This window comes from Fundulus heteroclitus, chromosome 12 (assembly GCF_011125445.2).
Source record: "Fundulus heteroclitus isolate FHET01 chromosome 12, MU-UCD_Fhet_4.1, whole genome shotgun sequence".
Classification (NCBI taxonomy): domain Eukaryota; kingdom Metazoa; phylum Chordata; class Actinopteri; order Cyprinodontiformes; family Fundulidae; genus Fundulus; species Fundulus heteroclitus.
Genome location: NC_046372.1, coordinates 32360943 through 32375717, shown reverse-complemented (window position 1 = coordinate 32375717; position 14775 = coordinate 32360943). Strand labels below are relative to the sequence as shown.

General features: G+C 41.5%; 1 protein-coding gene across 3 annotated transcripts; it reads left to right on the top strand.

Moving 5' to 3' along the window:
- The first annotated feature begins 1228 nt into the window (after nucleotides 1-1228).
- prkg1l (protein kinase cGMP-dependent 1, like) lies at nucleotides 1229-14534 on the top strand. 3 transcript variants are annotated; one of them, XM_012863270.3, is made up of 20 exons: nucleotides 1232-1466; nucleotides 1696-1888; nucleotides 2011-2134; nucleotides 2311-2477; nucleotides 3736-3849; nucleotides 7676-7781; nucleotides 7955-8018; nucleotides 8176-8253; nucleotides 8415-8509; nucleotides 8980-9045; nucleotides 9177-9254; nucleotides 9343-9439; nucleotides 9562-9701; nucleotides 11143-11232; nucleotides 11525-11666; nucleotides 11741-11904; nucleotides 13670-13792; nucleotides 13956-14018; nucleotides 14104-14170; nucleotides 14257-14534. In XM_012863270.3, the coding sequence occupies exons 2-20, from the start codon at nucleotides 1699-1701 to the stop codon at nucleotides 14338-14340; spliced, it is 2052 nt and encodes a 683-aa protein (XP_012718724.2). In that variant the 5' UTR covers nucleotides 1232-1466; nucleotides 1696-1698; the 3' UTR covers nucleotides 14341-14534. The 3 variants fall into 3 exon arrangements, 2 of the variants coding, with proteins under 2 accessions (XP_012718724.2, XP_021172607.2); XM_021316932.2 differs by having other exon boundaries at nucleotides 1234-1483; XR_002428217.2 differs by lacking the exons at nucleotides 14104-14170; nucleotides 14257-14534 and having other exon boundaries at nucleotides 1229-1483; nucleotides 11741-11900.
- Nucleotides 14535-14775: the final 241 nt, after the last annotated feature.

Here is a 14775-nt window from a genome sequence, read left to right as displayed (position 1 = left end):
CATTTATTATGCTGTTGTTTTTTTGTTTTTTGTTTTTTGTTTATCTCCCAGACACATAAAAACTAACAATATTCTAAATGAATGGATATAGTACAGTTTATTTTGTTGGCAGGGGGTTACGACCATTAACATCGACTGTGCGTGAGAATAAACAACATTAATCTACAGGGAAAAACAGATAAGAATGATAGAACAAAATGTGATTGAAGAAGAATTAATGTCTATAGGATTGGATCTGATTTTATTATGGATGTTGTAGATATCAACTGGACCAGTTTGTCTCGTATTGGCTTCAAAAATGTTTTGAATGATTTGACCTGCACTGAACGGATTTTTTCTTTTTAACATTGGTGCATCTGTTGTATGGCCACCAATCTTACACACACGCATACATATACTTGTTTTAGATACAAAGTGAGGACCATTCCTCGTCCTCTATTGACTTCCATTAGTTTTAAACCCATCCTGTGGCCTAACCCTAACCCTAACCCTAATGTTTACTAGTATATTTGTATCCCTATCCTAATTGACACATTAGTCCTAAATATAATTCCTAAAATGAAGTGTAAAGTGAGGAACAAAAAAATTTCCTCACTTTACCTTTTTTCCTTAATTTACTAGTGAAATGAAATGCTCTTCCTCAGCTGCAAGTACAAGAACACACACACACAAGCATATGTAACATCTATCTATCTATGCATCTATGCATCTATGCATGCATGTATGTATGTATGTACATGTATGTATGTATGTATGTTGGTATGTATGTATGTATGTATGTATGTATGTATGTATGTATGTATCTATCTATCTATCTATCTATCTATCTATCTATCTATCTATCTATCTATCTATCTATCTATCTATCTATCTATCTATCTATCTATCTATCTATCTATCTATCTAATCCAACTGGGACCAGTGTGTAGCAATGCTTTTATTATCAGTTATATTACTGTTATATCATCAAGCACAAATGGCAATTTCACAGAAAATTAAGAGATCATTAAAAAAAAACCTTCAGAATAAACAGTCATAGAAGAGAGAGAGAGAGAGAGAGAGAAAGGTCTAAATCGGTCAGTGCACACAGCTCAGCCTTTTATTTCTCCCAGCGACGGAAATGATTAATGTTCTCCGCTCAGTTTGGCGGATCCTCCCCAGGGGCTCTTCAAACACTCTCTAAGGACCCGTTGACCCAGTTCGGATCCAGTCCATGCATTTGTCATTACACCCCTCGCTCCCACTCCCCACCTACCTCCCTTTTTTCTCGGACAGTGTGGGTCATGTGATTGGCTGCCTGCTCTGTCTGTGCAGCCTTGGCCAGCGGGAGAGAGGAGCATCCTTCAGTTGGGCGCTTACAGAAGGGATGCACACCTGTTTCGGGGGCTGCACGCTGTCAGACATGCACAGACCTGCTGGAGACAAGTGAGGAACCCCCCCCCTGCAACGATATTCAGGCTGCACCGGTGAGAGATCGGATTATGTGAGTGGTCTGTCAGAAATCCTGTATGTGGATTAATTTCGTTGCATATTGTTGTTTGTTCAAGTATCTGTATTCTGGGCATAGCAATTCCATTTCCTGCTGCATTTAGTGTATTTTACTGTTGGGTGAAATATGAGAATGGGAAAGCGTAAATGCATAAACAGCTATATCTGGATGTCTGTCTGTCTGTCTGTCTGTCTGGATATATGCAGGTGATGGGTACACTCCGGGACCTGCAGTTTGCACTACAGCTAAAGATTGAGGAGCTCCGTCAGAGGGACACACTAATAGACGAGTTAGAGTTGGAGTTGGACACAAAAGACGAACTCATCCGCCGACTGCAAGAAGAACTGGATCGTTACAGAACCGCCCTGTCCCTCCCTGGACCCTCTACGGCCGTCGCAGGTCTGCAAAGCTCGATGCTTTTAACGCCTGATAACTTGGGAGGATCAACAAGTGCTTAAATCCTGACCTAGAATCCTGACGTGTTGGGTGTTACTTTTTTTTTTCTCTCTCTTCTCCTGTAGCTTCCGCAGCTCAAATTGAGGACAACAGGAGGGCAAAAAGGCAGACAGTCATTTCAGAGCCCTTCAGTCCGGATCCCATGACTTTTGCGTCGGTTTCTTACAGAAGCTGTGACAAAAGCCAGGAGTAAGAGCACGCACTGTTCCCTCAGTTCACACCAGCTCTCAGTGAAAACTCTCACTCTCATTGACTGCCAGTCAGCAAGTATCGGTTTCAGACTTCCTCCAAGCCTCCACCAGTCTGCATCCAAGGTGATTAATGAGCAACAGAGTGACATCTGTGTCATTTCTTCGTGTCCTCAGATCTCAAAGGCTGATCCGGTCAGCGTTTTGGAAAAACGACTTGTTGAAGAACCTTGACGAAGAAGAAATGAGGGCAGTCACCGCCTGCATGCACCGAGCCTCCATCAATCAGGGCTGCTTTGTCGTCCAGGAGGGGACCTCTGGGGATCAGGCTTTTGTTTTAGAAGGCAAGTCGTTTTCTTCTTACGATCAACAACATTCATCACACTTCAGGTTATTTGTCAGGTCTTTTCAGATATTACAGATGCTCTAGTTCGCTCAGATATGATCAAGTCCTTGTTATTTTAAATTTGAACTGATTCTGGCTCAGGCTCTTTGGACTAGATCAGATGTCGCCCCAAAGCACAATTACGAGACGGACGCAGAACTGGGCTAAAATTCTCTGGATCCGTATTGCTGTTCTGAGTTGAAATCTTCACAAGAATTATTTAAGGCGGCAGCAGAACAAAGTTTCATTGGAGTTTCTTGAAGAACAGCCTGGAATTGTAAGGTGCCAGCTCCCTGCTCTGCTCTGATCTAATCGAGTCATTTACTCCTTGTGTGTCTACCTTGCACCTCTCACGCACACCAGATTGTTCGACGCGAAAGCAAAGGGCAAGTATTTATACTACTGTGCCTTGAAAACTGCTCATAGCATAGCCTTTAAACGTTTTTACGTTTTCCCACATCACAGCCTCAAGCTTAGATGGATTTACGTGTGACAGACCGACACAAAGTGGTGCACAACTGGAAAACTGTACAAAAGGGTACACGCTTCGTCTAAAGAAGAAATGTACACATCAAAATCATGAAACGTGCGGGTTGCATTGATTTGCCTAAAACCTAGCAGAATACCCTAGTTAATCATTTGTGAGTTCATCTGTAGGCTATTTAATCTGAGTCATTGGAAACTATTGTCTTTTTTGCAGTTTGCCGCAAGCCATGTGGGGAACACGGCAGGCAGGGAGAAAGAGTTAAATTCAGGACAGTCCTGGAGGGCAAATTTGTTAGAGGCTGCAAAAGATCAAAGTATACTGATGGGTAGGAATGGTCCAGTCAACGTCCAGATCTAAAACATTAAAATCGATGAAAATCGATGTCCACCGGGGATCCCCATCCAATGAGGTGGAGCTTGCGCAGTTCTGCAAATATTTCAGAATCCAGATGCACAACGCTGGTCCAGACGTACCCCAAAAGACTTGCTCACTGCCATAATTGCAGCAAATAGTGGTTCTACAACATGCTGACTGAGGCAGGCTGAATATAAATGCACACTTTTAAGATTTTTGTTTGTAAAACATTTCCGAAATCCACATCGTTTCTCTTCCACTTCACAATTATGCACCGCTTTACGTTGCTCTGTCGTGTAAAACCTTTTGTAGCGGGACAAAATGTGGAAAGGTTCAAATGGTGCAAACACTTTTAATTTGTTTATTTTTTTGGTAGAAGGAAGACTGGACGTGACAAAAGATGGACAGAAGGTGCTCACTTTGGAGCCAGGGGCCACGTTTGGAGAGGTGGCGCTCCTCTACGGTTGCCCCCACAGCATCTCTGTCTCAGGTAAGCATTGTGTCGGCGTCTCACTTTCACCACAAAATACGTCTTTCACTTGACAGACGTTGTACGGAGACCTGACGGTGTCTCGTTTTGGATTGGGTGGAGTAGTTCTTGTTTGGTGTGGTGTGAGACAGAGGATGTCTGTGGAAATTGAAATCAAAAATCCGTCTTGCAATCGACGACAGCGCTGCAGATTCACGTTTTGCTTTTCCTCAGGGAAAGGGGGGAGGATATCAAACATGCTCTGCTTTACAGAATAAGCCAGCAGTCTGTTCTTAGCAGGCACGTATTGGTCCTAACATTTACAAATAATGCCCTCTGAAAACATCCCCAGCACCCATGTTCCCAAAAAAATTGTGTGCAATTCCCTTTAACACAGACGTTGCTCTTTCATTTCTCCGTCTCATCCGATCCCAGAGGCCGGTGGGACAACTTTCTCAGCTGTCACCACGGATATCTGGCCTGGTTTCACAAATAAATACACATTAGCTGTGGGTAAACAGGCTGTAAAAGTGGCCAGGATCAGTGTAAATGGGAAAAAAAAAATATCACTTTAGTTGGCATCACGGAGCTTCTACTTCTCTCTTTCAGCCGCTTCCTTTATCTTGAGAGCAGCCAGCCTTTCCAATTTACCACTCTCCGCTATCTGTCTGCTCTCTGGTAACAATGCTCGGCTCACGGTGACAGCCTGTCCTCCTTTGTTCCGTGCCCATTATTGTCATCCCTTCCCTTTGGATTCGCTCAGGGCCCGCCGTGCTTATCTCCTTCCCGACCTGAAAATAGTTTCTCTTTGCATTTGAGGCCGTCGGCGAGGCTTTGGTCTGGTGATACGGGAGCAGGTGACCCCAAGAAGTCATAGAAGCACAAAATGAGATGCCAAAGTATTCAAATACCTCGCATTTTGTTGCATCACCACCACAGACCTGACAGTGTTTTGGTCGGACGTTCTGTAATAAATTCAAAGTAGTGAAGGAATTGTGAAAAACACTCATGGGCTAGAGGCATCGTACGCCCTGCTGGTCCATCATGGAGACACACAGGACAAACAGCCATGCAATTTCCAGAGACCAATTACCTCACATGTTTTTGGACTGTGTGTAGAAACTGCAGTCCTCAGAGAGAACCCATGGAGGCACAGGGAGAGCATGCAAAGTCCAAGCAAAAGGCCACGGCTGGGATTTGAAACCAAGACTTACTCGCTGTAAGTCGACAGTTCTAACAACTGGGCCGCAACTGGTTTTAAATTTGATTTACGTTTTGTCGCGGCCTTCCATGTTCCAAAAAAACAAAATTCCAACATAGGCCGTGGGTGGTAACAGGTGGTTTGATTTGCACGCACTTCTTACTTCATTGGTTTGTAAAAATATGGGATTTATTTCTTGAAAAAATATTGACAAAATAAAGACTAAAAAATGTCCTACAACTTGTTGAAAACAAAAAATAATCTCAATTTGCCGTTTGAAGTTCTAAAAGTGGTCAAAAAATCATTTACAAAACCTCCCGTCCACACCAGACATTTACCAAACGATAGATCTGCACCAAGCACCCGGTGTGTTCTTAATTACTCAAATTAATGGGAGGGTCTAACAATTAACAACGTAATCTAAACATTTCAAATCTAAAAATTAATTACAAATTTTGGTTCTAAACTAACTTAAATATATTCCAACTACCCAAAAGAAGAAAACTAAATTGTTAGAAAATACAATCCAAAAAATATATCATAAATGGCCACAACACGTTTAATGATGCTTGTACCGGTATTCGTATTCAACCTGACCGGGTCAACGCTTTGTAGAACCCAACCTTTCTCTGCAAATTGTAGCGACATGTGGTTTTGGGCCGAGTCTCCGCCTGCTTTGCTCATCCAGGGACTTGGATTTCTTTTTCTGACTAGCGCCGGTCTCTTTCAGTATATAAACATCACTTTTCCACTCTTGACTCACACATCCCATTTGACGGCATGTTTGAGGTGTTTGCGCTGGTGGACGGCGACTCTGCCCCCCAATCAGAACGGGACTGGGATTAAAAAATGGCCCCAGCTTTTTTTAATCATGGTTAGCCGTGATTAGTTATACGATATGCACTTAAAAAACTAGATGATATGTGGACAAAAAAATAAATTAATTAAAGCACAGCAACCTACATGGAGAGTAGGCTGCTGAGGAGGGTTGAGCGATTTCAAGAAAAAAAACAAAAATAACAATGGGCCATGTTTGGGGTCTCATAAACCGTTGGGGTCAGTAACATCTATTTATAAATCATTTTATTCATGCATTAATTAAACTGATTAATAAACGTTTTAAATTCATAAATTAATTAAAATAAATACATTTATTAATGTGTTTTTGGATTAAATTAGGACTGCCTTAGACCCAACGGGCATCACCCGATACGTCAGATTTCCAGGCCTAACTCTTCAGCAGACTCAAACAGCTTTTCTCTTTGAGTCTGCTGGGATTGTTGTTTATTTAGCGCCATCTATCAACCTTTCCTGTCCCACTGCATGATGCTGCCACCGCCGTGCTTCATGGTGAGCACGGTTTGTTCAGGGTGATGTGCATACATAGTGTTGGCCATCTTTTTTTTTCAGGTCTTTTCGCTGCATTTCAGGCATACTGTATGGAGGCGGTTGCCTAACATGTTTCAGGACAACAAGCTTTGGTCTCATCTGACCAGAGCACCTTCGTCCCATTGTGTTCTCTCTACAGGGTTTGAGGCAAACTGGACTTCTTATGTCTTTCTGTCCTTGTTTTTAAGAAAGCCTTTGAACGCAGCTGCTTTATTTTATAGGTCAGATTTTTAGTGGTACACGCCTGGAGATTATTCATCTGTCAACGTATTCTCCTGCCTGAGCTACATAGATCTGCAGCGCCGATGCAGGTTTATGTAGCGCAGGATGCTATTTGTTCATTAATGTTCTCTAACAGACCTCTAATGCCTTCATAGAGCACCTGGATCTACACTGAGATTAAATTCGACAGAGGCTGACTCTATATATTTAGGAGTATCAGAGTAAAGGAAGATGTATAGAACATCCTCTCTCTCTTTTCGGATTTTTACCTTCAAACATTTTTGAACTGCATGTGTCTTTTACCTTTCCACCCGCAGAGTTCAGTGCCAATTTGTGTTTGTCTGTACAGACGCAAAATAAGATACGTTGTTGTGTGTAGGTGACAAAATTTACAACAGGTAAAGATGTATGAACATCTTTACCTGTAAGTAAAGGTTAGTATGGGAGAAAACAGCAGGAAAACGTGCTTTGAGAAAGGCCCATAGTATTTAAATCTGAACATATGAACCAAATAGATTTTAAATAAAAAGCAGTAGCCGTAAGTGAGACATCATGGGGGGATAAATTAGGAGCACCCACAGAGAATCTTTGAATGGGGAAATGAAGCTATCAGGGCTGTACCATCTTATTAGAGACTGGATGTAATTAAAGCGTCTCGAGGACATCTACTTCCGTTTGCAGGAAGCTTCTGTGAACCAATCAATATGGGTCATTATTAATTTACACCACTTTCAAACTCTATTATAAAGAAAGAGGGTATTTATGGTGGAGGGAATTAGATTAGATTTATCTTCAGTGTCCTCTGTGTGTGTGTGTGTGTGTGTGTGTGGGGGGGGGGGGGGGGGGGCAGACATTTTTAATGCTGCCCTGACCTAAAGTGTCTGTTTTAGTGCACAGATGAGTCTTAGCTCTCCAGCCACCGCCGCTGCAGGCAGTGTGTGTCTTTTATTTTCTCTGCTGTGTCCATAGCTGAGCTCCTGTGTCACTGACATAGCCTTTATCATTTCCTCTTGCCTTTGTCTTTTTGAACTGCAGCGCAAACAGACAGCAAGCTGTGGGCCATCGACCGCAAGAGCTTCCAGTGTGTGCTCACACAATGTGGCCTCAGCCGGCTTTCTCATTCAGTGGAGCTGCTGAGGAGGTGAGCGTCAGACCGCCACACTAAACGTCATCCGCTCCCTCTCATTCCTCCTGGATCTCTTTTGTTGTTTTGTTTGGGAGACGTTTTTTTTTTTTTTGGATATAGTGTGAGATTTTTTTTTTTTTTTCCTGAGAGCTCCCTTTTATTGTTGTGTTCTTTGTGTCTGCGTGCAGCATCCCCTTTCTGCAGCTGTTACCAGACGATGTCATCAGGAAATTGTTTGATCATGTGGAAGAGGTAGAGATTGGTTTCCAGAATCCGTTTTCAATTTTCAGCTTTCTTTGTGTCACATCTGTGAAAAAGCGTCGAGAAAGGGGGTCTCTGCTTGACAGTGTCCTCAAAGACAATTATTGTTCCTTTCTTGTCTTGCTTTTTACCTTTTTTTCCTCTACAGACAAACTTCGCAGACGGGGACTACATCTTTCGGCAGGGAGCCATTGGAGACACCTTTTATATCATTAGCAAAGGCCAGGTAAAGTTAAATCCATCCAACAGCAGCTCAGACAGAGACTTTTTAGAGAAATAGATTTAGACGGAGTCCAAATGTCAGCGCAGCGACAGTAATTGTTTTATAACGAGGATAATATAGACTGTGCCCCTTTTCTGCCGTGTTCATCGCCGTTTTCTCTTCAGGTGAGTGTGACAGAAAAGAAGCCAGGCCGTCAGGACCAGGTGGTTGTGGCCGAGCTCTCTGAGAGACAGTGGTTTGGAGAAAAAGCTCTTTGGGGGTAAGAACAACACACAGATATCTTATTGAACATGACAGAGGTCAGTAGCAGTAGGTACCCATACATCCATTGTCCTTCGGTTATCCGAGATCGGGTCACGGGGGGCAACAGGTCCAGGAGGGAACCCCAGACATCCTTAACCCCAGTGATGTCCTTTAGTTCATTGGTATATTTGCATATTGGTCATTTCAGGACATGTTGTATTACATAACAGGAAGATAAAAAGCCCCGGCCTTATCAAGTTAAAAGACATTCTGGAACCTTCAGTACCTCCTGGTTATAGATCGTGTGTTTATATTTCAGGTTCTTTGTGTCATTTTTAGCCAAAATAAATTCTAATCAGTGCAACCAAGCCTTGTTTTTTAAAAATCATTGCAAAACCCTAAAGGTTCCACAGACATTCGCAAATATAATTTTTTTTTGTAATGATATTCTTAGGATTTTCTTTCATTCTTTCTTTCTGCCCCCAGGGAAACCATTCGGCCTGCTAATGTGATGGCTATTGGAGAAGTGACATGCTTGGTAATAGACAGAAGGTAAGCTGACCAGCTGGGCTTGCAAGTTTCATTTTGCCTCAGCTTTTATGCTCTTGCGGGCTGTACATATGTTGCAGAGAGGTTTTTTGTCCAGAAAATGTTGGAATATTCACTACTTGTTTGTGTTTCAGGATCTTCAGGGATGTTATTGAAGGTTCAGGATCCGACAGCCTTGCAGAGGTGCAGCACAGCAATGAACCAAAAGTCAAGTGAGGAGCATTGCAGCATCATCTTATTCTACAACCACAAACAAAACAAAAAAAAAAAAAAACATTTTATCTGTGTTTTCCTCCCCAGGCCAAAAGAGGATCCTGCCTCCCTTGCATCTTCCACCTTAAGCGATTTCCAGATTATTCGTACTCTGGGAGTTGGGGAGTTTAGTCACGTAGACCTGGTAAAGGGTTGCTCTTGCAGCAGCTCACTCATAATCACACGGACCCCAGAGCTCCTGGCTCATTGAGATTCCTTGTTCCCACACAGCTATGTATCGATTTTTTTCCCCCTCATTGCTTTCAGGTGCAACTAAAGAGCAACACCAGGTGTGTTTATGCCATGAGGGTCCTCAAGAAGAAACTGATCCTCAACAGCGGTCAGCGTGAGCACATTCTGAGGGAGCGCAGCATCCTGACGGAGGCCCGTTGTCCCTTCATTGTCAGGTATATTCAACTCAATTCCATTCAAAAATACTTTATTTATCCCAAAGGGAAATTAATGTTGATGTAACTCATTTGTATCTCGTTCAGCAACCAATTAATGTCTTATACGTATTTACACCCCTTTAACTTTTCCACACCTTTTCACTTTACAACCATGAAACTCAGTGTATGTTTTTTGGGAGAAAGAGACAAACACAAAATTGAACATAATGGCTAAGATTTACAAAAAAGGTATTTTTTAACATAAAAATCTGAATGTGGTGTTCATTTGTATTCAGATCCCTTTAGTATGATACCAGTAAACACATCCAGATTCCCCTTGCCACTCTTCAGCGGGGACAGGAAGTTAGTCAGACTTTATGAGAAGACGAATGCAGCTAAATACATAGAAATCCTGGAAGAAAAGCTGTTAGAGTCTGCAAAAAAACTTGAGACAGACTTGTTTAGCAGGACAGAACACTAAAACGTACGGCCAGAGCAGCAGTGGCATAGCTTCAATCAAAGCATAGTCATGCATCAGAATGGCCCAGTCAAAGATCTGACCCAAATGCAACTGAGAATCTGAAAACTATTAATGTTGATTCTCACAGAATCTCGTAATGCCATTAGACTGAGGTTGAACACTATTGCAAAAAAAAAGAAGAAAAGAAAAACATGGTTCAAACGTTGAGTCTCTGAATGTGCAGAGCTGGTAGGTGCATATCCCCATAAGACTGTCATAAAGTCTGGAATTGGACCCAAGCACAGACAGGAAAAAGGCAGAATCATGTTGAAGGAAATGATAATAAAGAAACAGAAGCGCAGGAAAAATAAGCACGGATGAAAGGATCTTACAAGGAGGGCATTCAACATACTGGCTTTTAAAAGCTGGGGATGTTATTCAGCGACAAGAGAACCAGGGGAGATTATTCAGGAGAATGCAGAGCCGCTGGGCAAGGGACAGAACTGAGAAGCTGGAGGAAAGTGAGTATTTAACAAAAAAATAACCACAAAGGGAACTAAACAGGAAACAAAGGGACCCAACTACACAAAAAGCGACAGACTAACACTAAAATCAGACTCTAAACCAATAAACAAAGGACAGAAGGCAGGAAGTATCTCAATGCAAACTATAGAAGAGTGTGGTTATTTACAGCATTTAATCAAAGTTCAAAGCCAAGCGAGAAACAAAACACAAAGACTCACAGATCATGGCAATAAAAGGTGTTTCTGGTAATGATTCAGGAGGCCTGAAAACAAAGGTATGCCACTTTTTTTTTTTTTTTTTTTTAGAAATCCAAGGATAATTTTCCTTCAGGTTCACAATTATGCACTACTTGTGTTTCTCTGTCGCACAAAACCCCATTTAAATACAAGGCTATTAAAGTGGTTGTAATACAAATAAATGGGAGATTGACAACTTTTGCAAGTGTTTTAACAATTTTCTATATTTTGATCACAGACTATACAAAACGTTCCGAGATGCTGAGCATCTTTACAGTTTGACAGAAGCTTGTCTGGGTGGGAATTTGTCTCGTCTGCTCAAAGAAAAGTAAGTATGTTAAAATACAGCAACCTGACACTGTCATATGTACTGAAAAAACTCAACATTTGTTTCACTGCTTTCATTCACAGTGGAACCAAAACATTTGATTTACTGCTGTCTACAGATTGGAACAATTTAAAATGTTTCAAAGGGTTTTTGATTATTGCTACATCAGGTTTTTTTTGCTGCCATTTTCCATCTACTCTGCTTTGGTAGCTCTGACCGTGTTTTATTTTTTTTTAAATAGGACTTGACCTTTATTTGCTTAGCTTGAGAACTTCTCCATAATATTTTTCAGAGGATATTTAGATGACGGCAGCGCCAAGTTCTACACAGCGTGTGTCGTCGAAGCGTTGAGTTTCCTTCACTGTCGAGGAGTCGTCTATAGAGACGTCAAGCCTGAAAACGTTGTTCTCGACGAGCAGGGTTATGGCAAACTGGTAACTACAAGCGCCGCGTTTTGTTTGCTGGATTTCATGTGTGGTAGCGCTGACGGTACTGATGTCCACCACAGATCAGCTCCAGGTGTCTGAAGAGGGTGGAGGTGGGTAAGAAGACGTGGACGTTCTGCGGCACACTGGGCTACATGGCACCGGAAATCATCCTCAGCAAAGGCCACAGTACATACGCAGATCTTTGGTCACTGGGTGTTTTTGTGTTTGAGCTTCTCAGTGGTAGGTAAGCGTTAAACGTTCGAGAAACCATGCTTTGGTAACGTGTTGTAAGGGTGTTGTTAAAGCAGAGTAAAACCAAGCAGACTTGTCAAGGGTTCTGATATCTTGAAGCTTTCCACATTTGGTCGGAATATAACCACAAACTACTGCTGTTTGGGATTTCTTTTGATAGAACAACATTATGCTGTTGATTTTTTACACAGAAACATTTTAAAGCTGTGATGTGTATTTGTATTCAGCTCCTTTGGTATGATTACTGAAAAATAAAATCCGGTGGAACCGGCTGTCTTTACAAGTCACCTAACTGGTAAATGGAGTCCAGCTCTGAGCTTTGTTAGGGAACAATTGTGACAAAAAGGCATCATTAGACCCGTGAACAGCGCAGTCAGGTCAGGGATAAGTTTGTGGAAAAGTAGAAGTTGGTTATAAAGCAACATTAAAATGTTTTAACATCTCACCAAGCCATTAATTATTAGTTACCGGAAAACAGAGAGTATGGAACAACTGTACGCCTACAAGGACATGGTTTTCCACCTACACTGCAAAAACGGATCTAAAAATAAGTAAAATGTTCTTAAAATTAGTGTTTTTGTCCTAGATCTGAGGAGGTAAATAAGATTATATGCCAATGAAATCAGTATTTTTACCCCTAAAATAAGATAATTAGATATACTGCACTTGAAATAAGATGATGGAGATGAATTGTTCCCTTTTTTAACTGCAAAAAATCTTATTCTATTGGCAGATCATCTTATTTACCTGCTTAAATCAAGGAAAAATACACAAATTTTAAGAACATTTGACTTATTTTGAGTTCAGTTTTTGCAGTGTAAACGAACACGCTGGTCAAGAAGAGCATTTATTAAAGAAGCCCCTTAGTAACTCTGGAGGAGCTGCAGACCTCCTCAGCACAGGTGGGACAACTACTAGTTGCACACTTCACAAATTTAGCCAATATGCATCGATTAAAGAGTGACAAGAAGAAAACTGTTGTTGAAAGAACTTCCCAAACAATCATGTTTGCAGCTTTGCACAATAGGACGCAGCAGACATGCAGAAGGACACACTTTAGTCAGATGGGACCAAAACTGAACCCTTCAGCATACATGTGAAACACTGCATGTAGTGAAAAACTAACCCCACCCTCACTCTGAACCAACTTTATCCACTGTGGAACATGGGTGAGCGGGGAAAGTATCTTGCTATGCGGATGCTGTTTTTGAGGAGGTGATATATGAAGTTAAATACAGGGCGGTGCTGAAAAATGCTGCTGGAGGCTGAAAAAGATTTGACAGTGCGGTGGGGGGTTGACCTTTCAGGCAGACACTAAACATTCAGCCAGAGCCACAATGGAGGGGTTTAGATAAAATAAATAAATCATGTGTATAGAATGGCCTAGTCAAAGTCCAGCCCTAAATCAAATTAGGAGTCTGTAGATTTAGATGTCTACTGACACTCTATCCAGTGTGAATGACCCTGAGCTATTTTGCAAAAAAGAAATAAATAAGCAAATAAATTTAATCACCTTTTCCAAGGTACCTTAAAGCTGTATTTACAACAAAATATAATTCAGTATTGACTAACACAAAAGTTAAAAACCATGTTTAAACTTCCTTCAGCGCTATGACTATCCACCTCTTTTTTTGGTTTATATGTAACATAAAGTCCAAATAAAATACATTGTGGTTTGTGGTTTGTGGTTGTAATGCATGCTTTTGTGAGACATGGTTGCTTGAAGGTGCCTGAGTGGATTCTGTTTCTTTCTGCAGACTCCCGTTTGATGGCTCTGATCCATTGAAGATTCTCTCTGCAACCGTCCATGGCATCGATCAGACCGAATTCCCCAAATCATTCTGCAGAGATGCCTGCGATCTCATAAAAACCCTTTGCAGGTATAAATACACACCAACAAGACTAGAAAGCCCCACCCCAGCCAGTGTATTGTAATGAGTTTTAACATTTTTTTTAGCTTTATTCCACTTCTGATGGTTCAGGATAGAAAGCAAATGATTAATTCATGGATTGTTTATTTTTGCTTTGCTTTCCATCGCCCAGGGGCAAACCTTCAGAGAGACTGGCCAGTCAGAGAAACAGGGCCAAGGCCATTCAGAAGCACAAGTGAGAGCATGGATTAATTTCATTACATAAAGATTCTGGGCTCGGCTTGGAAACAGTGTTACAGACTGTGATACTGTGTCTTCAGGTGGTTTGATGGATTCAACTGGGACGGGCTTTGCAAAAGAAAATTGACCCCTCCACTTATTCCCAAAGTATGACATAATCTGCTTGGCTCATTTAATTTCCTTATATATAGGTATAACTTGTAATGTTTTTACTCTGCTGTATTGCCTTGCAGGTCAACCTTCCTCTGCAAAGCGCTACATGTGCTCTTTATTCTGCAGAGGCAGTGGAGCTGTGCACAAGCTGGGAGGATTTCTGATCATAGTTTTTCCCGACAAAGACCCCTTTCCAGAGTCCATACCGGCAGATGTTGCTTGAGACATTAACCGCTTTACTTCACCCAAAAAGCTTAGACTGTTTCAGACACATAAAACCTTTTATAGATTTACATGCATAAGATTTCAGTGGTTTTGCTGCAGTCCAAAGAAAAACACAATAAATCAACATGTCGTATGACGTCTTCTTTTCTTTTTCAGTCTACATGCTTGCAGAGAGATTTGTGGGGTGGTGTCTTTCTAAAATGCATAAGTGGACTCAAAGGCTGACGTTTGCTCCTGTTCTGTCTTGCAGGGGAAAAAAAGACAAGGAAGAAAAGGGGAAGTTTGTGTTTTAATTTCAAAATAAAATAACTCGTGGTGACTGCACGATCTAAGACTTTATCCTTAAAAAAATGTATTGATCATTTAGGTTACCT

Excerpts from the sequence above, each read along its gene's own strand:
- prkg1l (XM_012863270.3), top strand. The coding sequence starts at position 1,699 with ATGGGTACACTCCGGGACCTGCAGTTTGCACTACAGCTAAAGATTGAG. Across the intron at positions 7,782-7,954 it reads TCAGTGGAGCTGCTGAGGAG|CATCCCCTTTCTGCAGCTGT; the intron begins GTGAGCGTCAGA and ends GTCTGCGTGCAG. Across the intron at positions 11,905-13,669 it reads TTTGAGCTTCTCAGTGGTAG|ACTCCCGTTTGATGGCTCTG; the intron begins GTAAGCGTTAAA and ends TTCTTTCTGCAG.